Source organism: Gaeumannomyces tritici (genome assembly GCF_000145635.1).
Source record: "Gaeumannomyces tritici R3-111a-1 unplaced genomic scaffold supercont2.1, whole genome shotgun sequence".
In the NCBI taxonomy this organism is placed as follows: domain Eukaryota; kingdom Fungi; phylum Ascomycota; class Sordariomycetes; order Magnaporthales; family Magnaporthaceae; genus Gaeumannomyces; species Gaeumannomyces tritici.
The window spans coordinates 4,352,928-4,375,412 of record NW_008804545.1 but is presented as its reverse complement, the minus strand read 5'-3'; the positions used below and the strand labels follow the sequence as shown (position 1 = coordinate 4,375,412).

Below are 22,485 nucleotides of genomic sequence, written 5' to 3'. Positions count from 1 at the left end.
ATCGTCCGCTTTATCCTCTTCGTCAAATGACCTAAGCTCTCGTTCCAATCGATGGCGGGAGCTTGACTCTCTTCTCCCTTGCGTTGCCGCTTGCCGACCCCCTCTCTCTGGGCTGGCGTCAGAAGCAAGCAGTGGGAACAGAGTAATCCGTCAGCAATGGAACGCGGGGGAAATTTGGCCCCTTTTGCTCTGCAGGGTATCGATGCAGAGTGAGGCAGCAGAAGGATGGGTCGCGCGGCAATATGCAGAATTGCGAACTTGAGCGCTTCGGATCCGGGCAGAGGAAGCCTTGGTAAAGGCAGGGAAGGATGTGGTAGGCAGACAACAAACAGACAGGCCGAAAGTAGCGCCTGTTGAGGATGAAGCTGGAGGTATTGGACCCTCTTTTAGGCACTTGCGAAAGCGGCCTGGTGAGGGGCTCGACGCTGTTTGTCGGGCGCAGGGGCAGCCTTTGATGCACCTCCCCTTGCCACAGGCGACCGAGCAGTGCCCTGCGGTTTAATTTGCTTGCCAAACTGGGATTGAGTGCTGTATGCTGCTAGATTAGAGCGGCGTGGCGAGTGGGCGAACTGGGTGAACTATGTGCCCAAGACTGGTTACCCTAGGAGCTGCTGGGCTTGTGCAGACGCCTCATTGCACACACACCCACGGGTATTTTTGGCCTTGGGTACGGCCGGCGTTGATAACGCAGGTCGACTGCTGTTGGGTACCCGAGCTGTCAAGCTCGGACTCGGGGAATTAGCTGCGGGATAGGGATTGCTCTTGCCCTATTTTGAGCTCGGCCTGGATCGTTGAGCGCAGCGTCCGGTTCGACCCCCTTTTTTCCCCTTGCTATTCGACTTGGGGGCCGCGCCTCGAATTACTCGCACGCCAGAAGGGGTGCGATCGGACTTGGTTGGTGGGCGGCGATACGACTCCCGTGCCTGATGAGCGGATGGGTACTATCAAGAAATGGGAGGTGGCGGCTTCGGGTGCAGATATGTTCTCGAAACGCAGAGGCACGGCTGGACTTGGCTGGCTGGCTGCTAACGTTCTCGGTCGACTACCGGCATGGATAGAAACGGTTCCTTGAAAGTTTGAACAACAGGAGATAGATCAGGTTGAATTCAACACAGTGCATGGGAGCAGCACCTAGACTAACCTACCTACCGAAACGCCCCAAAGCCACCAGGTCATCTCCCCGCGAGCCGCACGCACCGCCAGCTCCTCCCGCCTCACCTCAACCCTCTTATCGCTTATGGTCAGTGTGCGGCGTAGACGCCGCCCGGGCTGCTGAAGTTGGGGTATCCAAGACCAGCAGCCCAAGCAGCTTGTTTTACACAGGTCATACGTCGGATGCTTGGATCCATCACCACCATTTACTTGCCCTCCTTGGACAGCCGCCTATCTTCCCGGACCCGGCATAGCCATCTCCGCGCGCGCCGGTGGCAATCTCTGCTTGCGCCAGCGTGGCCAGTCCGCTCCCCACTGCTGCCTACTACGCCTACTACCAGGGTGCTGGGTAGCAGACCCTCAATGCGACTCCTTGTCGTCGACGCCTGCTGCCCCTCCAAATAAAAACCCCCACTTGCCGTCATCACGCTAGCCTTACCCATCGCCGGCCGAGATGTGCAAGCTTCGAGCCATGGCACAACATCATGTCCTTCATGTCACACCAGGCCCGTGTAAAGTCCCTGCAGGGCCCCCTTCCACCTGCCCCAACTACCCGGTTCGTTCTGAGGCATACGCAAAACGAACTCGTCCAGCACAGGTCTGAACCAGATCGCCTGCATGTAGGTATGTAGCAAACAACCTTCGACGCGGTGGGTTCTGGAGCTCAAGTTCCACGCGACGCCGAGGGGTGTGCAGGAGCTCTGACAGCTTTCTGGGCAGCCCAGGGTCTTTGCCCCGCCCAAACTGCTCCATCGAATCCGGTTTTCATGGCTTCTTGAGTCGACCTCAGCTGGGGGTGGCATTGCGGCAGGCCATTGGCTTGTCAGAAAGGACCAGGGCCGGCCGGCATGCTCCTCTTTGGCGCAGAGATCCACTAGCGAGCCTATTAATAGCCGTCATGGCCCGTGATCGCCGGCTGGTGTGTGAGCGAGGGGTTGAGGAGCCGGACATTGGTTCCATGTCAGGCAAAGATGAAAAACAAAAGGATGCTGAAAGAAAGGGATTCGCCACAACAGATCGTGGCGTATTTTTGCCGACTACCGATCCTCTTGGTGGCTGGGCATCGAAAACCCCGACTTTGGGCCACGCTGCGTGAACCCTTGAAGATGTGGGTAGGAGGTGCCATACAAACTACCTAAGGCTTAAGACTATCGAATACACCTCCTCGAGAGACAAAGGATGTCACGCCAGCCTTTGTAGAAACATACAGGTGCCAGACTCGATAGTAGCCATGAGAACGACTGGGACAAATCAAACTAACCCCGATGTTGAGGAAACCGCTCCCCACAGGGTCAGGCAGGGGTAGGCAGGGGTAGGCAGCCGGACAATAATCGAGGAGGGCCATGTCGGAAATGAGTGAAGGGAAAAGAACGCGCCCAAAATGATTAGTCCTCGCGTCTTGTTGATAATGCGCCACCCGGGACCAGTGTCCTGGTAGAGGGAAGGCTGGCAGGAAGACCTCAGATCATCAGTCCCATGATATCCGCCTTGACCACGTCCGGCTCGTAGTACTGTATCGAGCGCTCGTCCTTGCGGCCTTGCTGGCTGAGCTGGATAACGGGCTCGGCAAAGGTTGTCGGGTAGACGAAGGGCGGCTGGAACAGGCTGTCGATCAGGCCGCGACATCGAGGTACAATCAGCTTTCACTCTCCCCACGGCCGCTAGGAATTGTGGGGCGCGCCCGGCGTCAAACTTACACAGTGTCCCTGTACCGACGCCCCAGCGAGAGGGTGAAGTTGTCGGCGGCGTGGAAGCTGTTGATCTTCATCTCGAAGAACGTCGTGGTCTGGTGGTTGATCTGGCAGACCGAATAGCCCTCCGCGTCGAACGAGTTGCGGTCTCCCGGCGCCAGCGTCACGCTGTCCCACTTCCACGAGTACTTGCAGGAGCAGGCCGAGACGTTGTTCTCCCGCACCGAGTTCGGATCAAACCAGTCGACTGGAGACACCCACAGGTGGTCAGTACCAAGTCCATAGAAGCGGGCAGCTAGCTCCAGGTTCGACCAGGAATTTGGGCCCAACGAGAAGACACGCGGGGATGGGCGTACACTTCATCGTGCACGAGTAGAGGTCCTCGTCGCGGCTGCGATCGCACTCGTAGCATAGGTTCTTGAGCTCGAATGGCTTGAAGTCGAACTGGGCGTCTGGAAGCTTGATCATGTGCGTGCCACGGGCGAGAGCCTCAAGGGCTCCGACGCGCTGCATCGCCGGCATAGCATGGATGAAGGGGATTGCGGCGATAGTGGCTAGAAGAGCCTTCCCGGTATCCAGTAGATGCATCGTGGACGACAGGGCGTGTTTTGGCCACAGGAGGTGATCCTTTTCTGCTGCTTGTTCGAAGGCTAGAGGGGGTATATTACGGTGATGTGCCCATACAAGCAGGTGATCTTAGAACGGCGGTATTCACCAGGATAGGGAGAAGGATGGTGCTGATGAGAACGGGCACATGGGTTGATCGAACCTGGGCTGCTTCGTGGGCTTGTTCCCTGGATTTTTCAGCATTTGTGCTTCCATGGGCGCCTTCTGCGTCGTTCGGGTGTCACCGAGAAATAAGGTAGCTGCTCAGTCGGCCAAATCCCACATACGCCTTCCCGTTGTATGTTCATGATATATGTCGCCAGTACCCGACATCCAGGCAATCTTTATCTGTATTGCTTGCAGCATGATATGACCTATGGCCACATACCGGCCGTAGCCAGACTTGCTCGTATGAGCGATTGGGCTACCAAGCAGGCAGGATGGGAGATGGATCATTGCGGGTGAATGCTACTGGCTTTGGCGTACATCCTCCTGCCATCCATCCGAGACCCTAATCTTGGACTCTAGGAACACGATTCCACCGAGAAGCCCAAAGTCTCAAATACCCATCTCCTAAACGCGTGGAAAACGTCACCATCGTTACCAATAAATGGTCTCAAATTTCATTAATCCAAGCCCACACTCATGCGGGCTCAGGTCGCACACGACGGTGACCACACGCAGATACCGTTACCATGCCGTGGAATCGTCGTCGTCTGCTTCGATGCATCTCTGTTTTCGGAGGATCGGAGCTTGCGGAACGTTGAGACAGGCTGGTATGAATGGCGCGCACAACCTTGAAACCCAAAACTGGTGGCACTTCTTTTTATCTTCTCATGCGTTCCCAATTAGCCGACATATGTATCCCTTTGATACCTAGCGAGCCATTTTAGCATGTTGATCGTTATATATGTAAATAGGTCGTCACAACAAGAAAAATGTGGCCAGCCGGGGCGGTGAGCAACCTCGTATACTGCTCAGGCTCCATTGTCGGATATGTGAGCCCCCAGACACTAGCTCGGCAAATCAGTATTCCGATGTCGTAGCGGTAAGTCGCTGCCAATTTTTGAGGCGGCTGGGTGTGGCAGCGGGCGGGAGAAACCAAATGGCAACGTTTCACATCTTTTGGTGTGTTGTTGAACTAGTGCAACTTCTCCGACATAGCCCGGCAATGGCCCTAAACGCTTCGGCACCTTACTTGCGGTCACATGTCTCTGCAAAGATCCGTGATAGATGGCTGACATTGGATGCCGGTGGGAACTGAAGTTTGGAGCCGTAGCTGCCGCAAAACCTCTTCATTTCCGAGTACCTTGGTATTCAGGCAGCAGAAAACAAACATTTGATTCCTGCCCCATTTACGTACAACAGAAAGCAACAGCGGCACCCCCCTCGAATGCCTGGTACTCTATTGAGCCTATGCGAGTGGGTATGAAGTTTGTGGAAGGGACTCCAGATGCTTCCGGTGATGTTCGTTGGCCTGTATAAAGGATCGAGGGGACTTTGGTTATCATGTCGCTCCAGACCTGGGAGCGCCAGGATGGTTCGCAAGGGCGGGACCTACAAATGGCAGCCCGCAGTAGCCACAGGCGCAAATCTCTGGCTTGTCCGTGTTGATGAATATCCTCGGGTGGCCAGCTGGGCCGCCGCCGCCATCACATGCGACTACACGATCGTGCGTCCACCGGACAGGCTGCTTGTGCACCAGCTCCATGGCAGAGTAGGGTTGGGGCTGTGAGGATCAACGGACGGGTCAGCGAGCGTGTCCAAGAGCGATCCTAGCTGCCCACCCATAGCAGCAACGTGCCCCTCCTCTCGACTATACTCCAAGCCATACACATGATTGTGCCTTCTAGATTCGACGTATTGCAGCCCCGCAATTTCCCAGTCCGTCGATGGTGGTACTGACCTGAAGGCTGAAGTCTGTCTGCTCGAAGCGCGGCCCTGTCATGGCCTTGGAGCGCGGCTTCTGGCTCCGAGCCCAGACATCAGTGCGGTTCGGGGCCTGGAGGACCTCGGTCGGCTGCGCGGACGGATCGGTGGTCTGGGGCGCGGTCTCCTTGGGCGTTGCGACGGCGGCGGCCGAGTCCAATTGCCGGGCCGACACGGCAAAGCCACGAGCCGAAAGGCGAGCCCGGCTCGCGAGCTGCCGTGCTGCCCGAAGACTCGTTCCGGACATCATCTTTGGGGAAGGGGAGGTCTGGATTGCGGTTTCTGGTGACGAGCTCGAGGTGGTATTTGAATCAGCCTGCTGAACGAGGCCAATCGATGCGGCGGCGGCGGGCACGTCGTTGGTGCCGCGAAAGAGTGGGCCCCCTCAAAGATGGTGGGTTAATTGGTGGCCGTGTGATTGGCTAGATTAATTTTTGCGAGATCAGGCTGGCAAGGAACCAAGCATGGCTGCGTCGGGCCGTAATTGTCATCGGCCAGCAAACAAGGAGGGAGAAAAAACAAGCGAACGAAGAGCTGCTACATGAGCAACTCTCACACTCTACCAACCCTTTACGACCAGCAACTCCAGCGACTTCCTGCCAACCTCCTCAACTACCCTCGACCAGCCATTTACCGGCCAAACCCGCGCGGCGCACTTGGAACGGCAGATTTCCAGAACCACGATCGTTTGCGAATCGCCGCTACTGCCCGAGACCACGCGTCGGCCACTCCACAGCAGCGCAGCCCCCGCGCTGGACTTGTCGTGACGCCCACTTGTCCCCCTGCTAGTGGCACTCGTCTGGAGCAAAACGCGCATTGTGCAAGGCGCTGCAGAGTCACTGGACGACAAGATGGCGTCCAAGACAGTATCCTCGCGGCTGCTGACGATGAAGTTCATGCAGAGGGGCATAGCGGCCTCGTCTGCCAACTCGTCGCTGACAACGCCGCGCTCCGAAGACAAGCACGGCTCCAAGCGGCGCAAGGTCTCGCAAGATACCACTGACTGCAGTTCCTCAGGGCCCAAAATCGACGGGGCAGCCGTCCAGGCCGCCCTTGATGAGGAGGAGAGGAAGCGTCGGGCAGCTATTGCCAAACAGGCCGAAGACTTGGGCGACACCCGCTGGGTTCTCGACTTCCCCGCCCCGTCCCCTCGGTCGTCTGACAGGATGCCACAGACGCCATTAAACATCGTGCAGATTGGCTTCGCTCAGATTGATTCGGCTGACAGCGCCGCCACTGGAGGCCAGATGCGGCGCTTCAATATGAAGAAAGCAAGCAAAGCTCAAGTATGTCCTCTCTCTTTCTCACCCTTCCCCAGTACAATCCTGAGATGGCACGTGTTAGCTGACCTGCCGCTTTTAGGAGGAGGATGCGGAGACGGGATCTGAGAGCGATGACTCTGGGTCGTCAGATGAGGAGCCAAGGCACTCGAAACCAAAGAGTTCCGCAGGCAGCCCCGAAAGTCGTGGGAGACAGCTCTCCAACGACTCCTCCAAGAGGAAACGTACAAAATCGGAGACCTCTGGCAGGATGAGTACCGAGAGGGCCAAGGCACAGCAGCTCTCTGCCAAGCGACGTAAGAAGGATGTGAAGCTGAACATGCCAAAGTCGATATCGTCCGCGGGCTCGTTCAAAGCACCTTCTCGACCAGGCAGAGAACATCGTTGATACGAGCGTTCCCCTGCTGGTTGTTTGTGCTGGTGAATTATCAACCCATCCACCTGGATGTGAAGGCCGAATGCATTCTGCGTAGCCTCTCAACTTTTACCGTCCTTTAGGCAAGCTCCTTGGTCTTGTCGCCCAAGCGATAATCGACACAGCTCGGTCCTAGCGTTGCTGGACCGAAACAGAGGAAACTGTGGCCATGGGATAGGTGGTGCCAGTACATTGCACATACCAACATCTCTCATTTGGCATGTTTCTCCTAGACATCTACGTTGCTCTCTTTACCGTCCCTGCCCTGCGTCTGACAGGTCCAGGTCGAGTTCGTGGCAATGAAACGCTGTTTTAGCTACTATCTCCATCACCTGAATTTAATCATTCTCATTTTCCTTTCAGGCTTTCGTAGCTCTTGCCATTGATATATATATATATATCAGTCTTAACATCTTGACGGCGGTTTCGAATCTCCTTCCTGTGATTCCCTAGCATGGCTGTAGTTGGACGGGTTCTTGCATCGGTCCGAAAGCTTCCGTAATCACTAAGATTTTTTATGGAGGGGATTACTGGCCCTAGGAACACCAGGGCAGAACGAATTCAATAAATCAGGTCGTATGTATCAGGTAATCATGAAGGAGGCGCCATTTGAACCCCGAATCGAACGCCCTACGAGGGAGTCTTGGACAGTACCCGTGTCTACTTGGGTTAGTGACCTATTCTCGGGGATAAAAATAGTGCTACTGCTAAAAATGGCCATTCAACAGCATGTTGATTGTCAGCACCCAGTGCCAGCGACCCAGCCCTGATATCCCAAAAGGCATCACGTCAACGGGAACATCTAGGCTTCGTTTCTCCCGGCCATCCTAGCCATCCCTGACCCAGTGGAGTGTGTATCAGGCATTGACATGACGAAGTCGACAGCCCACCCTAGTGTCCTCCATGCCGTGCATGCTCGAAGGCAGGATTACATTGGAGTTTAGAGTCAGGGCAAGCTGGCCCCCCAGCATCCTTCCGTACCCTTACGGCTTTCTCACCGAACCGTGCCACTGCTTATACCCGGCATGCCAAGATAGCCACCGCCTGGGCTGAATCGTGAAGCCAGCAGCGGGCGACCGCATGCTTGCGGCCGTGACATGGCCAGTTGCCACCCTCCTTTGTTCTCGACCCACATTGTCAGAAGATACCCGGGTGACGGCTTGCTGCATGACGGGGAGAAGGCCTTTCACGGCCGACCTGGCTCCGGGGGCTAAACGTGCTCGGCGACCGACGCATTTGGCACAGGGCGACGCCGTCCTGCATCGTGCAACGTGCTGTCCGGGACGTGGACCACTAGTGGTCCAGAACGTGGTCGACATGATCACCAGCCTGCCCATCTTCCCGGGAGGCCTGTATGAGCCTAGTGGTTGTCACATATGAGGAGAATTTCGCCACGCCGTATTGGTGCGGGAGGAGCCGCCCATGAATATACGACCAGGGTGGTCAGGCAGGCAGGCAGGCCCCCCTAGATTTCTCCGAAAAGAAAATATGCATGTCCTTAGGGCAGCGTGAGGAAGCCGGTTAAGGCAAGACGTGCCCGATGCTCGATGGAAACGACACGGGGTCTAGCATGGAGCGAGGCCTCGTTAAGCCTAACTCGGTAGGTACTCATTGTGCTCCGGCCACCTAAGGCGACGCTGCAGACGGTTTACACCTAGATAGTAGTTAGTGCATCTGCGGATGCAGTTCAGTTAGCTCTTGACGCGAACACCTGTAATGTTTGCGCACCTGCAGCACTGGGAGCACTTAGGCCAAGTTTGTCCTCTAGCTAAAAAGGCTGCACATGCCTAGATGTTACTAATACCTATAGGATTGGGTCTTCAGAGGGTGACTTTCCTGGAGGGGCAAAGTAGCGGTATCGTCTGAAGAACCCAATACATCGTGCGTACGTGTGCATGTACCAGGGTCTTCTGGGATGTTGGCCAGGCTGGTGGACCGTATTCTGCCATCTCACGCTCTTGTCCGCAAGAGGTTGACGATTATTGGCCGTCTGGGGAAGGTTATGGTGTTGTTCCCCTGGGCTTGCCCCGTCGTTGACATTTCTTGGCACCTGGAGCTGGGCTTGATTCGGTTCAGTGGCTCCTCAGCGGACGCTATTATAGGCGCGCCTTGCGACTCCTCCTCTCCTGGCTGCGCGCAGAGGCCCAAACTGCATGGGCGCGGGCTTGTTCGATGCCCACTCTGGCTAGAGTGCTTGCTAGACTAACCACCAACCTAACCTAGGCCGATGGACTAAGGCAGGATGTAGTCATAGACACCCGGAGTTTGCAGGACGCGTGGAAGTTGCACAACCACCTATCTAGGTCAGCACCCAGGAGTGTGCCTAAGGTATGGAGCAAGCGCAGGATCTTGACTACCATTGGGTGGGCCTGCTCCCCCGAAGAGCTTATTTTGAGCCACTCAGGACCAAAATTTCGACAACAAACAACAGCTGTCGATGAGACGAGTCAGTAGAACATTCAAGTTGAGCACTTGAGTTTTGGAGTGAGGTCGTGTAGCGAGGATGGAAGTTGTAGCCGGGCCGGGCCAAGCCTCGGATGTGCGGTTTGCCTAACCCGGATACCCAGTATCCAGCATCCATCCACTAGTGTATATCAATAAGGACGAGGTAGTCCAACTAGGCAACCCTCGAGTCTGGCGTTGGGTGATGGTCTCCCGTCTGGGAACTGCATGGGATCTATTGGCACGATCGAGAAAACATGGACCGAGGCCCGGGCATCGCGCCAGGAGCCAAGTCCGGAGGGGGGGAGGGAGAAGAGGGTTAGTGAGGTGAATGAACCGCCACTTACCGCCGCCGCCGCACCAGGCGTGTCAGTCCTGAGCAGCCCACCGTTTTATTCACGGCAGCTTCGTAGAGGGGTGACAGCAGTGCATTTTCCGACTCGCTTTGGTCGCTAGCTCATCACGCTCCTTAGCGCGACCGGTGTCCCCACAACTACACCGTGGGCTCAATTGCGCGCTACTGGCCCTCAATCAAAGATTGACTTGAGGCCTTGTCACAGGCCTGGGCTGAGGGGGATTGATGCCCTGCCCACTGAGTACAGTACCGGACTACCAGGAAGGAACCACCCAGCACGCCAGCGGCCAGCAGGGCATGAACCCACCACGCTCACACACCAGCAGCGGCGGCCAGCAAGCACAAGGGGCCAAGTCGGCTTCCATGTTGTCCCCTGCCGCTAACACGAGGTTGCGCCTCTCTCGGTGCGACCAACACGGTACACGGTACACAGCACGGGCGGTCTGGGGCGTTTGTGCTGGCGGTTGGCCACATAGCTTCATGTCCAGGATATATGTGGATAGGACGCCCACCTGCATCATTGCGCTGGAGCTGGGGCCCACCCCGCAGCACAGTCGCCCCCTCCCCACCGGTCCAGACCTAAAGGCATCAGCATACCCCGACATCACCTGGCCCCCAGGTCTTGCCCGTCCTTGCCACCCCTCCTTCTCTCCCTTCTGCGAGGTTCATAGAGCATCGCGTTTCGGGTCGCCCACCCAGTAAACCGCGCGCGCGCCTTACTGCCATCATGCGCTTCGCCAGCCACCTGCCACGGCATGCCGACATGAAGGCTCCGGCATCGGGCTTGGACCCCAGGCTCCGGCCCGTCGAGAGGGTCACGGACAGCCTCGAGGTCCCGTCGCTGGACAACCGGACATACCGCGTCATCCGGCTCGAGAACAAGCTTGAGGTTCTGCTCGTCCACGATCCCGACACGGATAAGGCCAGCGCCGCCATGGACGTCAACGTGGGCAACTTTAGCGACGAGGATGACATGCCGGGCATGGCCCACGCTGTCGAGCATGTGCGTTTTGGTCCCGAGCTTGCCGACGCCCGCCCGCCGCCGCCGCCGCCGCCGCCGAGGCCACAAGCGTCCGACGGCGGCGCGCGCTGTGGTTACCTGCCCTTTCCCCCTCTCTATTTTGCTATCGTATACGCCAATTTTTTTTAAGTTTTTTTAAGTTTTTTTTACATGTGTTGGCGCGTGCGCTTATACGTGTGCATCCACGTTTTCTCACCGTATGCTGGCTAACAACTGTGCTCCTCTCCCCGCCGAACGTACTCCCAGCTTTTGTTCATGGGGACCAAGAAGTATCCCGTGGAAAATGCCTACTCTCAGTATCTCTCGGCGCATTCGGGGAGCTCAAATGCCTACACTGGCGCCACATCGACCAACTACTTCTTCGACGTGGCTGGCAAGCCCAGCGATGACGGCGATGCATCAGACACAAACCCATCGCCATTACACGGTGCTTTAGATCGCTTCGCCCAGTTCTTCATCGAGCCCCTATTTCTCGCCTCCACCCTGGACCGCGAGCTCCGTGCTGTTGATAGGTAAGCTACACATGAAGCGTGTTGATCTCTGAGGTAAATTCTCTGAGGCTCCTACTAATATATTTATTTATCCATAGCGAGAACAAAAAGAACCTCCAGAACGACCAATGGCGCTTCCACCAGCTCGAGAAATCGCTGTCCAATCCCAAGCACCCATACCGCCACTTCTCGACAGGTAATCTCGATGTACTCAAGATCCAGCCCGAGTCTCGCGGCATAAACGTCCGGGACAAGTTCATTGAGTTCTACAATAAGCACTACTCGGCGAACCTCATGAAGCTTGTTGTTCTCGGCAGGGAGCCGCTCGATGTGCTGGAGAAATGGGTCGCGGATCTGTTCTCGGGCATTCCCAACAAGGATCTGCCGCCGGCGCGGTGGGAGGACGAGGTACCCTTCGGCCCCGAGCAGCTTGGTATGCAATGTTTCACAAAGCCCGTCATGGAAACTCGGGAGCTCAACTTGTTCTTCCCCTTTTTCGACGAGGAACCCCTCTACGAATCGCAGCCGAGTCGCTACATCAGCCACCTGATCGGGCACGAGGGCCCCGGAAGTATCATGTCGTACATCAAATCCAAGGGCTGGGCAAACAGTCTCACCGCCGGCCCGTACTCCGTGTGCCCGGGGTCTCCCAGTATCTTTGACTGCCAGATCCGACTCACTGAAGAGGTAAGTTCCCATTTTGTGCTATTCATTCATCTGTCCCCAAAATTTGTGCAATTTCGACTTTGCCTCCACCTTTGTGAGTTCGCTCAGCTGACCGCGGGAAACCATCGTCTCGAAACAGGGCTTGCAGAACTACAAGCAGGTCGTAAAGGTGTTCTTCCAGTACGTGTCGCTATTGCGGGAGACACCTCCACACCAATGGATATTCGAGGAGCAGAAGGGACTGGCGGATGTCGACTTCAAATTCAAGCAGAAGACGCCGGCAAGCAGATTCACGAGCAAGATCAGCTCCGTCATGCAAAAGCCGCTACCTCGCGAATGGCTTCTCAGTGGACACAGCCGCCTGCGCAAGTTTGATCCCGAGCTGATAAAGCAGGGTATCGACCGCATTCGCCCCGACAACTTCCGCATGACGCTAGTGTCGCGTGACTTCCCAGGAGACTGGGACAGGAAGGAGAAGTGGTACGGGACCGAGTACAAGTACGAGAGGATCCCCGACGACTTTATGAACGAGATCAAGCAGGCCGCCTCCATCCCGTCCGACCAGAGGATCAGCAGGCTGCACCTCCCGCACAGAAATCAGTTCATCCCTACGAAGCTCGAGGTGGAGAAGAAGGAGGTGGACCCCAAGGACCGGGCTATCGCACCTCGCATCATCCGTAAGGACGATCTCCTGTTGGGATGGCACAAGAAAGATGATACTTTCTGGGTACCCAAGGCAAATCTGATTGTGAGCTGCAAAAGCCCCATCATCTTCGCGACGGCCCAGAACTCGGTCAAGGCGAGGCTCTACACAGATCTTGTTAGGGACGCTCTGGAAGAGTACTCGTACGATGCCGAGCTGGCTGGGTTGCAATACAGCGTGTCCATGGACACGCGAGGATTGTCCATCGAGGTGTCCGGCTACAACGACAAGCTGCCCGTGCTGCTGGAGCAGGTCCTGGTCACAATGCGCGACTTGGAGATCAAAGAGGACAGGTTTGAGATCGTCAAGGAGCGCCTCAGCAGGGCCTACCGCAATTGGGCATTCCAACAGCCTTACCACCAACTTAGCGACTATACGGGCTGGCTGACGTCGGAGAACGATTTTGTGGTGGAGGAGCTCGTCGCAGAACTGCCCACCACCGATGTCAGGGCGACGCAAGCGTTCAAGCAGGAGCTCCTCTCGCAGATGCACATGGAGGTCTATGTGCATGGGAATTTCTACAAGGAGGACGTGCTGAGGTTGACGGACCTGATCGAAACCACGCTCAAGCCCCGTGTCTTGCCCAGGGCGCAGTGGCCGATTCTGCGGTCTCTCATCTATCCCCCGGGCTCCAACTACAGCTTTGAGAAGATGCTCAAGGACCCGCAAAACGTCAATCACGCCATCGAATATCTGCTCTATGTTGGTGATAAGGCAGACCGCGGCATCCGGGCCAAAACTTTGCTGCTAGACCAGATCACCCAAGAGCCGGCATTTGACCAGCTCCGCACCAAGGAGCAGCTGGGCTATGTCGTCTTTTCGGGTGTCAGGGGCAGTGCGACCACGTACAGCTTTAGGTTTATTATCCAGAGCGAAAAGACCCCCCGCTTCCTTGAGTCTCGCATTGAAGCCTTCTTGACCTCGTTCCGAAAGGTGTTGGAGGACATGAGCGATGCCGACTTTGAGAGCCAGAAACGGAGCCTGGTAAACAAGCGACTCGAAAAGCTCAAGAACCTGGACCAGGAAACCTCCCGGCACTGGAACCAGATTCACACCCAGTACTATGATTTTGACTTTGGTAAGCTTCACCTCTACTGAGTTGACAGACTCCTCTCGGGTGTGCGTTTCGTATCGTCCAAAGCTAACCAACGGCTCCTCGGTCCTCCACGCAGCCCAGGAAGACGCCGCAGCGATAAGGCAGCTGTCCAAAGCAGATCTGGTTGAGTTTTTCCAACACTACATCGACCCGACTTCGAAATTCAGGGCCAAGCTCGTGGTGTACCTGGTTGCGCAGGCAAAGAGTGACGTATCTACGGGACAGATCTCAGAGCTGGTCAAGACGCTCAGTCTAGACGCGGAGCTTTCCAGGCAGGCAGCTACGGACCTTCAGGCGAGGTTAAGTGCGGCGCATCACGACCACGCCAAGGAGGTGGAGGAGCTCAAGAGTTACCTCTTGAAAGATCTGGGGGTGGCAGAGGACAAGATTGCGGCGGCGACGGCGGCGTGGGAGAAGCTCTCAAAGGAGCACCGCACGAACGGGGTGTCGGAAGACGAGGGTGACTGCGAGATCTCGTTCAACGGCACAACGGCAGTCGCTATTGACGACGTGCGCGGCTTGAAGTGCCGGCTGCTTACTACTGGCGGCGCTTCACCTGTGCGGGACCTAAGCGAATATGAGGACTTCGACCCGAAGCTGTGAGGTAGCTGGCCACCGCCGATAATACCATGTAACAAGGCCACCCGGAGGATTGCCAACACCCGGAAACGGAGCGGAGGCCCGCGTTGAGGCCTAGGTCCCACCTTGACATGACCAGTGTTGGACGTTTAGATTCTAGGGCCCCTCCCGCGTAGGGTTGACGGGCAGCTAGCCCTACCAGACTTCCGGACACACGTTGACACCCCGGCGCCCTGATATCTACCCATGTAGGCACGAACCTTGCTCAAGCAAACTGGGGGCAGCCGGAGATGACGATGAAGCTAGTTCTCTGACTGGCATTTGGTTGGCCAAGTGGAGTGCGTGTGTGTGTGGCGTGGCCACCCATGTACTGAGCCTGACTCCTATCCATGTTCTCCACTGGTAGCGGGTGAAGAATATCTAACTCAACTATGTGAGAAGCCGAGTCTGTAGTTGCCTCAAGGCACAGCATCGATATCTATATCTGCCTACCGACGATCGACCACATGCCTCGAGTTGCCTTTAGAGAGTGTTCAAGGTTGTGTTCCGTCTTGTTGGAAACAACTATTGGCATCCGCATTATCCGACCGTGTAGATGTCTTGTATTTCGTATTTACTTTCATACCATGCTTCCATGCCTGGAAGTTTACCTTCTAAAGCGTAAACTTTTTATTTTGGTTTGGGAGGTGATTTGGTCCCTTCGTCTGCTCGTAACTACACATTATGGCGTCTCTTACAGTGTGCACATGCATTCGTTACTGTATCGTCGGGGCTTTCTTGGGGGGTTTTTTTTTCCTTGTCTTTGTTCCCACATCAGCCCCTCTTGCAGTGACAAAGCCCACATACCAGTCAACCCGCCCTCACCCGAGTCAACTTTGGAACTAGCATTGGAAGGGCCCCACCTCGACCGAGCCAGTGGATGGAGGGTTGGTTCTCCGCTGGTATGGGCTCAACTTGGCTTTTGGCCAGCTAGCTGACTGGTACCCCCTTAGGTAAGTAGCAATCATGTGTCTTCCCGCTCAACGCATGCCTGCCACGTAGGGAGGTGTCCAGACGATGCATAGTGGAGTGTCTAGTACCTACCTGTATGAAGTTAAGTGATATTTGGGTACCTTGGTATTTTGGCTATTCCACGCAGTTGATATTTCAGTTGCTGGGTGCTATCGTCTGCGTGGTAGGTGGACTTGTGTCCGCCCGCACGCACCAGCAGGTTTCCTGTTATCTAGGTGGACAGAAACGGGCTGCGAGTCGCACAGTGCGAGTGACGCCGGGTGGTCGTGCGTCTCAGTGCCTGCCCTCCCGCTTGACAACGCACGATTGACCATGCCTGCCCTCCTCTGAATACCGAATCTCGCGTTGCAGGTACCAACGAACAACTTTTTTTTCTTTTTCGGACATGTCCCCAGAACCTCGATTCGGGCACCCAACTGTCTCCCCCATCCTATCGGCAGCCGGAGAACCAACCAGACCCTCGCCCAGTACCGGAGGTTTGTTCAACATTTCCACCCCTCGCTGGAACGGCACCTGAGATACCGCCGTCAGGGCTCCCTGCCCGCTCTCGGTACTGCAGCGGAGTTCTGAGGGACCCTGCGCAGTGAGAAATCGGTGGGTGTTGGCCGCCCATTCGCATGATTCTGCCGCCTGAAGCAACAACAAGAGCATTGACGGCAGCACTGAGGAGCTGCCGCGCCCGCTCCCGCCCGGCTCAGTCAGGCTCATCTTTTACCCTCCCGCCAGATGCTCCTTGTCTCTCTCTAGGTCGACCACCTCGCGCCAGCTGCCTCCATCATAGCCCCGGGATTGCAGCACGAGACGCATTTTTTGGCCGCCTGATTCTGCCGCCGCCGCCCCCAACCGCCGCCCGCCCCTCCCAATTGCCTAGGTGGGCTCTCGACGGTCTCACAGCCCCAACTCCCCCATTGCCCGCTCAGAGCTGCACGGGCAGCTCGCAGTCACCACGTCTTCTTCAAAGAAACGCAAGGTTTCTCGCCGATCCCCACGCAACAGCAGAGCCCAGGACCATTCCTCCCTGGAGACGCTCCTGCCCACGACCGAAGAAGACCTCGATCCCAGCTTCTCCTTCACCACCTCCGCCTCCGGGTCCGGCCTGACCACCCCGACCTACGTTCGCGCCGACTCCGTCCCCGCTGCGTCTGGTCTGCCGCCACGCCTGCAGTCTCTCTATAGCTCACACCAGTCGTCCGACTACGCTTCATCTGCCGCGAGCTCGCCCTGCGCCGCCTCGGCCGACCTTTCGCTGGATAACGATCGCGCCGAGGACCTGCCCCAGGACGGCCTCCACCCCCCACCGTCTGGCTCTCGCGCCGCGAGGAGTAACTCCCCCCTGGCCTCCAACCCTCAGCACCGCATGATCATGGGCGGCGCCGCGGACACTCCACAGCGGTCGTCATCGCCTCTCAAGCGCAGGGCCTCGAGCATGGACAAGGAGATGGACTCGGACGCGAAAGAGGATGTGGATATGATCAACCCCCCGCCACTCGAAGAGTCGGAGGAGGCCGACTCGCTTGCCAGTCCACCCCGGCAGGATGTTGCAGGTGCAGCCGGTGTGATATCACATGCTCCCAATCCTGAATTGGATTCTAAGCTCTCCGCCTCTGGGTGCCCGGAAGTGTCGGCCCCGACCGAGGGCGGCGTGTCTGACCTTGGAGTCAATACCTGTACGTGGAGCGATACCCCGTCGAAAACATCGCGACGTCCAGTCCCCGATATGTATCGGTCTCGCTAACAGTTGGCATCTGGCTTGATGCACGCAGACCCTCCTCCGCTCCCCGAACAGATAAAGACGATCGAGACATTGTTGAAGGCCTTCGGCGAGACCCCATTGCAGGAGGGCGACACAGCTTTCTTGGTGTCGCGGCAGTGGCTCGAGAAAGCCCAGGCCTTCGGTGACGACTCGAAGCACGCCCCGGCGAAGGCTTCCGAGGTGTCTCTAGGCCCGGTCGACAACTCGGACATCGTCCAGGAAATCTTGAAGGACGTCGAAGACAAAGACTTTGTTCGCTTGAAACCCGGCATAGGCCTCGAGCATTATCAACTGTTCTCTCAGGATGCCTGGGATCTAGTCATCTCATGGTATGGGCTCGCCGATGGACAGTTGCCTATCCAAAGGTTTGCTCACGACACGGCCCCGGAGGGAAGCATCCCACATGTTCAGTTCGAGATACACCCGCCCATTTTCGCCATCCATCGGCTGTGGTCACCCACTAGTCCCATCCCTATCGATCAGAAGCTGAAGGCGACGAACCCGCCACCGGCCACTCTCGCCTGTAGCTCCTCCTGCAGGACTCAAGCATTTCTGAAAAAGATAAAACGGCTAGCTGGGGTTGACATGGAACGGAAAGTGAGGCTATGGAGAGTCACACGCGAGCCGCTGGCCCCCGCCTCCACGCCACCATCCTCTTCGGCCATGCAGATCACGCCAGCAACGCCGCCTGAATCCCCCAACAACACTCCCGATGAGCGGGATCCTTGGGACTACCTCTTGGTTGAAGCGTCTCGACTGATGGCGCTCACCAAGAATGTTGAGCGAGAGGAGCTGGAAATCAAGGACACCACGAACGACCCAAACTACAATGGCAGATCCACACTCGCCTTCTTTTCCTTGCATGCCAATGACACTCTTGTGCTCGACGAGAACATCGAGGGGCACATGTTTATCTCGGTCTACAAGGGAACTGGGGTTGCCCCTAAGGAGAAAGCGATCGCAACGAGGGGCAGTTCGTCGTGCCTCGCAGTAACGACACGAGCGACGGCAAGTGGTCGGAGCAGCCCCGCGCCCATAGGGCCAACCACGCGTGGCCGAGCCAAACTGAAGTCGGGTCGAACTACAGGGTGCGTCGGCCTGAGCAACCTCGGGAACACGTGCTACATGAATTCGGCCTTGCAGTGCGTACGAAGCGTTGAAGAGCTCACAAAGTATTTCTTGGTCGGCGAGGCCGAGAAGGAGATCAACACGGACAACCCGCTCGCCCACAATGGAGACGTCGCCATGGTCTACTATTCACTCTTGAAGGAAATGTACAAGGACTCCGCGTCCGCGTCCTTCTCCCCCAGGCAGTTCAAAAATGTAATCGGGCGGTATGCGCCCGCCTTCTCTGGATACGGGCAGCAGGATTCCCAGGAGTTCGTCGGGTTCCTTCTTGACGCTCTTCAGGAGGACTTGAGCCGCATCAAGAAGAAGCCTTACATCGAGAAGCCAGACTCGACTGACGATATGATCAACAACCCTGATGCCATCAAGGAGATGGCAGACAAGGTCTGGGACATTACCAAGAAGCGGGACGATTCTGTCATTGCGGATCTCTTTACCGGCATGTACAAGTCGACCCTTGTTTGCCCATTTTGCGACAAGGTCAGCATCACGTTTGATCCCTTCAACAACCTGACGCTTCCACTGCCGCTCCAGAATGTCTGGTCAAAGTCCGTCAAGTACGTGCCATTGAACGACGCCCCGGTCGAGATTAATGTGGAGCTCGACAAGAACAGCAGCATCAATGAGCTCAAGGACTACATTGCCGCCCGCGTCGGCGTGCCGTCGGAGCGTCTGATCGGGGCTGAGGAGTTCAAGGACAAATTCTTCAAGATTTATGAAGATAATAGTAGCGCCTCGGAAGAAATCGCGACAAACGACGTGCCCGTCTTCTTCGAGCTGGAGGCGGCGCCGACAAACGCGGGGTACAAGAGGCCCAAGAAGAAGATCAGATCTATGCTTCAAGTCAACGACGACGAGGAAGACGAAGCGCCAGCCGAGTGGGATGCTCCGGAGGCCGACAGGCTGGTTGTGCCTGTCATCCACAAGTTCGGGACGTACACGAATGGCAGGAAACGCCAAGGAATAACTGCGACGCCGCCGCATTTCATCGTCGTCACGCGGGAAGAGGTAAGTCGTCGGTCGGCCAGGTCAATGAGACCATGGCCCAGACTCATGAAAATCACGGCTCCGGTGGTGTTTTCCCGCATCGCGAGGTATTGACCTGAACTCTTATCGCAACTGCACAGGCTCGCAACGAGGATGCTATCCGTCGCAAGATTCTAGAGAAGGTGGCCTCATTCTCAACATGGCCCCAATTCTCGCACTCTCAAGAAGCGGAGTTCGGAGACAACACCGATCTCGAGATGGTGACCGCGCCAACCTCTGACGCCGATTCGTCCGGCGACTCCAAGGTGATCGCCAAGTCGGTCGAGGGTGAGGAGGATCTGGTCGATGTCAGCACTGCCACGGCTGGCCTGGCGGGAGCCGTTCCTGGTCCCGCAGCTCAGTAAGTTGTGGCCCCGGATGTTTAGGCCCAGCACCATGCTCACAAACCTAAGCAGATCAGTCAAGCCACTAAAGGTGTTCAACACAACGAGGCCCAAGTGGATAGACACCAGCGAGTACCTCGACCCGCAACTGCAGAATCTCTTCAATTTGAGCTACTTCAGCGAATCCGAGTCGGGCGTCCCGACTGGGTGGCAGAGTATCAGCGACAACATACTCCCATCCCTGGCCAGCCGCCTTCCACAGGTCGACGTGGACATGCGAAGCCCTGGCGCGACGGGACCAGAGCACGACAGCAGCTCCGAGGAGTCAAGTCAGCAGGCCATTGTTGACCCCGTGGAAACAGCTGAGCTCACACGCATGGCGGAGGAGTCCAGCGACGAAGAGGACATTCCACCGAACATGGTACGCAACACATTTACCGCCAGTCACAACTTTTTGTGTGATGAGATTCCGAGCGCACTTGTTGCGAATTCGCTCGGCACCCCCGCTCCCAGGGCGCGAGCCTTTGCTAACAGACACTGCGCCGGACAGAATGTTGGTCGACTGCGTGCGGGCCAAAAACCAAAAATGGTGGGTGGCAGGCGGCAAAACCGCAAGTCACAGAAAACCTATGGGAAAAAGGCAGGCAAACGCCGCAGTAAGCACTCGAACAGCAGTGGCAGCAGTGCGGCACCATTCAGCGGCCTCGACAACAGCGCTGGTGGCTCGGGGACAACAGGATCAAATTCCGGTCCCCTGATCCGTTTGGGCGAGGGGATTGTGGTGAACTGGGACGAAGACGCTTGGGAAATGGTTTACGGCAAAGCCAAACTCAACGACGACCGCGGCGAGCCCACCTTCAACGCCATCGAGACCCTCCAGGACCCAGCACTGGCGGAGAGGAAGCGGCTGCGCAACCAACGCCGTAAGAACGGCATCACCCTGGACGACTGCTTAGACGAGTTTGAGAAGCAGGAGATTCTCTCGGAACAGGACATGTGGTACTGTCCTCGCTGCAAGGAACACCGCCGCGCAAAAAAGAAGTTCGATTTGTGGAAGACGCCTGATATTCTCGTGGTGCATCTGAAACGCTTCAGCTCCAGCGGTTGGCGTCGAGACAAGCTCGACATCCTTGTGGACTTTCCCATCGAGGGGCTTGACCTGACTCGCCGTGTCATCGACCGCCAAACCAACAAGCAGGAGATTTACGACCTCATCGCCATTGACGATCACTGGGGAGGGCTCGGCGGCGGCCACTACACGGCATTCGCGAAGAACTTCATCGATAACGAGTGGTACGATTACAATGGTAAGCACAGCCGCGTTGGGAGACCAAAAGCCTACTCCTTCCCCTCCGCCTGGCAGTACCATGCTAACCTGATGGCATGTGCGCAGACTCGTCCGTTACCAAGCAGAAGGACCTCTCGCGCATGGTAACATCATCGGCGTACCTGCTCTTCTATCGGCGGCGCTCAGATATCCCCTTGGGCGGGCCCCGGTTCCAGCGGATCAACGATCTCTTCAACAACGACACCCCCGATGAAGACATGTCGGATTCGGGGGAAGGTCAGCGTCTCGACACAGGCTCCTCCCTGCGTGGGTTGTCGAGCGCCTTGATAGGAGCAGAAGTAACTCACCCGCAAGGAGGTCGTGGCTCTCCTAGTGGGGGGCTAGCCTCTGAGACTCTGGGCCTGAGCGCCGACGATGGCGAGCAGCTGCCGTCATATGAATCGGTTGGTGTGCAATCCTGGCAATCCAGAGATAACGGCGATGGCATCCGTGGAAGTATAGAGGATGAAGGCATCAGCATGGCATCAAATCAATGGGGGCAGCCGGACTGGAACTGGAACCAAATTGAAGGGGGTCCAAAGACCACTGGCTCGGTGGCTTCGGATGAGGCCGAGATGAACTCCTCTAACGGCGGGTTCAGCGACCGCAACACGGGCATGAACTCGCCATTCCACCAGTTTGACGACTACGATGACGCGCCCGCGCCCGAGGGACACGTGTCCGAATATCAGGAGCCTCCTGAGCCCAACTCGGAAGCTCAAGCTAACATGAACGACATCCGCAATCTTTCGTGGAAGAACCAGGGCCTCCACACAATCCCTGGTGATATTGGCGAGGATGCAGCGTCGGTCCGCGCTATCGAAATCCATCTAGACGACGAGAAGAGCGGCAGGGCGGAGTGAGGTCGTGTGACGGACAGGGAGGCGACGAGGTGGCGGCGAAAGATGCATTGTCGGGGTGAACAAAAGCGTGGACATTATACATAGACAACGGAATGATGGCATGGCACCAAAGACGCACGGTAAATAGAGCGGTGGGAATGGTTCATGTCGGATCCAAGCTACGAAGCGAAATTATGCGGACGGACTGCTGTTGAGCGAGCTGGTGCAGCCTCGACTGCTAGCTCAGAACGCGGCGAGGGGCGACGGGATGCCTTGAAGCAGTTGTAGGTAAGAGAAGCTATTCTCGTCCGCTCCATCAGCAAGTGGATGTCTCATCCCGGCGCCAGGGCTGGAGGCAAAGCTGCCTGACTTGACTGCCTAGTCGTCTTTCTTTTGAGGAACAAACCGGCAGAGAAAGATATACAGTCGAACAATTGTGGTGGTTTCTCAGGGATCTTGCGAAAATACCCGCAGTCTATCAAACGTGACATGCATCGTGACGGGCTTCCTGCTGGTGATCGGCAGGGCTGAAACAATGACGGGCTGGTTTCTGATATATCACACCGCCACAGGGACCCCTGAGGCCTGCGTCTGCTGTCATCCTCACAGGAGAGGACAGAGCGGGAAA

General features: G+C 56.7%; 7 protein-coding genes across 7 annotated transcripts; 4 read left to right on the top strand and 3 right to left on the bottom strand.

Annotated features, from left to right (window-relative positions):
* Positions 1–386: 386 nt before the first annotated feature.
* Positions 387–1,626, bottom strand: GGTG_01367 (hypothetical protein; the record flags this gene model as incomplete). Its single annotated transcript, XM_009219131.1, has 4 exons — positions 387–528; positions 644–699; positions 1,150–1,225; positions 1,592–1,626. 4 exons carry the CDS (start codon positions 1,624–1,626, stop codon positions 387–389), a joined length of 309 nt encoding a protein of 102 aa, XP_009217395.1.
* A 424-nt stretch (positions 1,627–2,050) lies between these two features.
* GGTG_01366 (hypothetical protein) lies at positions 2,051–2,508 on the top strand (the record flags this gene model as incomplete). The annotated part of the gene is made up of 2 exons (XM_009219130.1): positions 2,051–2,176; positions 2,443–2,508. The coding sequence occupies 2 exons, from the start codon at positions 2,051–2,053 to the stop codon at positions 2,506–2,508; spliced, it is 192 nt and encodes a 63-aa protein (XP_009217394.1).
* Positions 2,359–3,531, bottom strand: GGTG_01365 (hypothetical protein). The gene is made up of 3 exons (XM_009219129.1): positions 3,200–3,531; positions 2,850–3,090; positions 2,359–2,757 (listed from the first exon to the last, which is right to left on the bottom strand). The coding sequence occupies exons 1-3, from the start codon at positions 3,429–3,431 to the stop codon at positions 2,613–2,615; spliced, it is 618 nt and encodes a 205-aa protein (XP_009217393.1). The 5' UTR covers positions 3,432–3,531; the 3' UTR covers positions 2,359–2,612.
* Positions 3,532–4,182: 651 nt separating this feature from the next.
* GGTG_01364 (hypothetical protein) lies at positions 4,183–5,720 on the bottom strand. Its single transcript, XM_009219128.1, has 3 exons — positions 5,356–5,720; positions 5,011–5,178; positions 4,183–4,926 (listed from the first exon to the last, which is right to left on the bottom strand). The coding sequence occupies exons 1-3, from the start codon at positions 5,626–5,628 to the stop codon at positions 4,864–4,866; spliced, it is 504 nt and encodes a 167-aa protein (XP_009217392.1). The 5' UTR covers positions 5,629–5,720; the 3' UTR covers positions 4,183–4,863.
* Positions 5,721–5,833: 113 nt separating this feature from the next.
* GGTG_01363 (hypothetical protein) lies at positions 5,834–7,485 on the top strand. Its single transcript, XM_009219127.1, has 2 exons — positions 5,834–6,664; positions 6,741–7,485. Exons 1-2 carry the CDS (start codon positions 6,230–6,232, stop codon positions 7,044–7,046), a joined length of 741 nt encoding a protein of 246 aa, XP_009217391.1. The 5' UTR covers positions 5,834–6,229; the 3' UTR covers positions 7,047–7,485.
* Positions 7,486–10,396: 2,911 nt separating this feature from the next.
* GGTG_01362 (A-factor-processing enzyme) lies at positions 10,397–15,068 on the top strand. The gene is made up of 5 exons (XM_009219126.1): positions 10,397–10,873; positions 11,138–11,403; positions 11,481–12,069; positions 12,188–13,829; positions 13,924–15,068. The coding sequence occupies exons 1-5, from the start codon at positions 10,598–10,600 to the stop codon at positions 14,448–14,450; spliced, it is 3,300 nt and encodes a 1,099-aa protein (XP_009217390.1). The 5' UTR covers positions 10,397–10,597; the 3' UTR covers positions 14,451–15,068.
* Positions 15,069–15,791: 723 nt separating this feature from the next.
* On the top strand, positions 15,792–22,344 carry GGTG_01361 (ubiquitin specific peptidase 11). The gene is made up of 6 exons (XM_009219125.1): positions 15,792–17,104; positions 17,201–19,326; positions 19,446–19,705; positions 19,761–20,109; positions 20,239–20,995; positions 21,082–22,344. The coding sequence occupies exons 1-6, from the start codon at positions 16,795–16,797 to the stop codon at positions 21,876–21,878; spliced, it is 4,599 nt and encodes a 1,532-aa protein (XP_009217389.1). The 5' UTR covers positions 15,792–16,794; the 3' UTR covers positions 21,879–22,344.
* Positions 22,345–22,485: the final 141 nt, after the last annotated feature.

Bases quoted from the DNA above. Each gene is read 5' to 3' on its own strand.
- GGTG_01365 (XM_009219129.1), bottom strand. From the start codon at position 3,431: ATGCATCTACTGGATACCGGGAAGGCTCTTCTAGCCACTATCGCCGCA. The intron at 3,091-3,199 runs GTACGCCCATCC...GGGTGTCTCCAG, and splicing joins CTACTCGTGCACGATGAAGT to TCGACTGGTTTGATCCGAAC. The intron at 2,758-2,849 runs GTAAGTTTGACG...CCTGATCGACAG, and splicing joins CGTCGGTACAGGGACACTGT to CCTGTTCCAGCCGCCCTTCG.
- GGTG_01363 (XM_009219127.1), top strand. From the start codon at position 6,230: ATGGCGTCCAAGACAGTATCCTCGCGGCTGCTGACGATGAAGTTCATG. The intron at 6,665-6,740 runs GTATGTCCTCTC...TGCCGCTTTTAG, and splicing joins AGAAAGCAAGCAAAGCTCAA to GAGGAGGATGCGGAGACGGG.
- GGTG_01362 (XM_009219126.1), top strand. From the start codon at position 10,598: ATGCGCTTCGCCAGCCACCTGCCACGGCATGCCGACATGAAGGCTCCG. The intron at 11,404-11,480 runs GTAAGCTACACA...ATTTATCCATAG, and splicing joins GAGCTCCGTGCTGTTGATAG to CGAGAACAAAAAGAACCTCC. The intron at 12,070-12,187 runs GTAAGTTCCCAT...GTCTCGAAACAG, and splicing joins AGATCCGACTCACTGAAGAG to GGCTTGCAGAACTACAAGCA.
- GGTG_01361 (XM_009219125.1), top strand. From the start codon at position 16,795: ATGATCATGGGCGGCGCCGCGGACACTCCACAGCGGTCGTCATCGCCT. The intron at 17,105-17,200 runs GTACGTGGAGCG...TGATGCACGCAG, and splicing joins TGACCTTGGAGTCAATACCT to ACCCTCCTCCGCTCCCCGAA. The intron at 19,327-19,445 runs GTAAGTCGTCGG...GCAACTGCACAG, and splicing joins TCGTCGTCACGCGGGAAGAG to GCTCGCAACGAGGATGCTAT.
- GGTG_01364 (XM_009219128.1), bottom strand. From the start codon at position 5,628: ATGATGTCCGGAACGAGTCTTCGGGCAGCACGGCAGCTCGCGAGCCGG. The intron at 5,179-5,355 runs GTCAGTACCACC...TGATCCTCACAG, and splicing joins AGACAGACTTCAGCCTTCAG to CCCCAACCCTACTCTGCCAT. The intron at 4,927-5,010 runs GTAGGTCCCGCC...TCCTTTATACAG, and splicing joins GCTACTGCGGGCTGCCATTT to GCCAACGAACATCACCGGAA.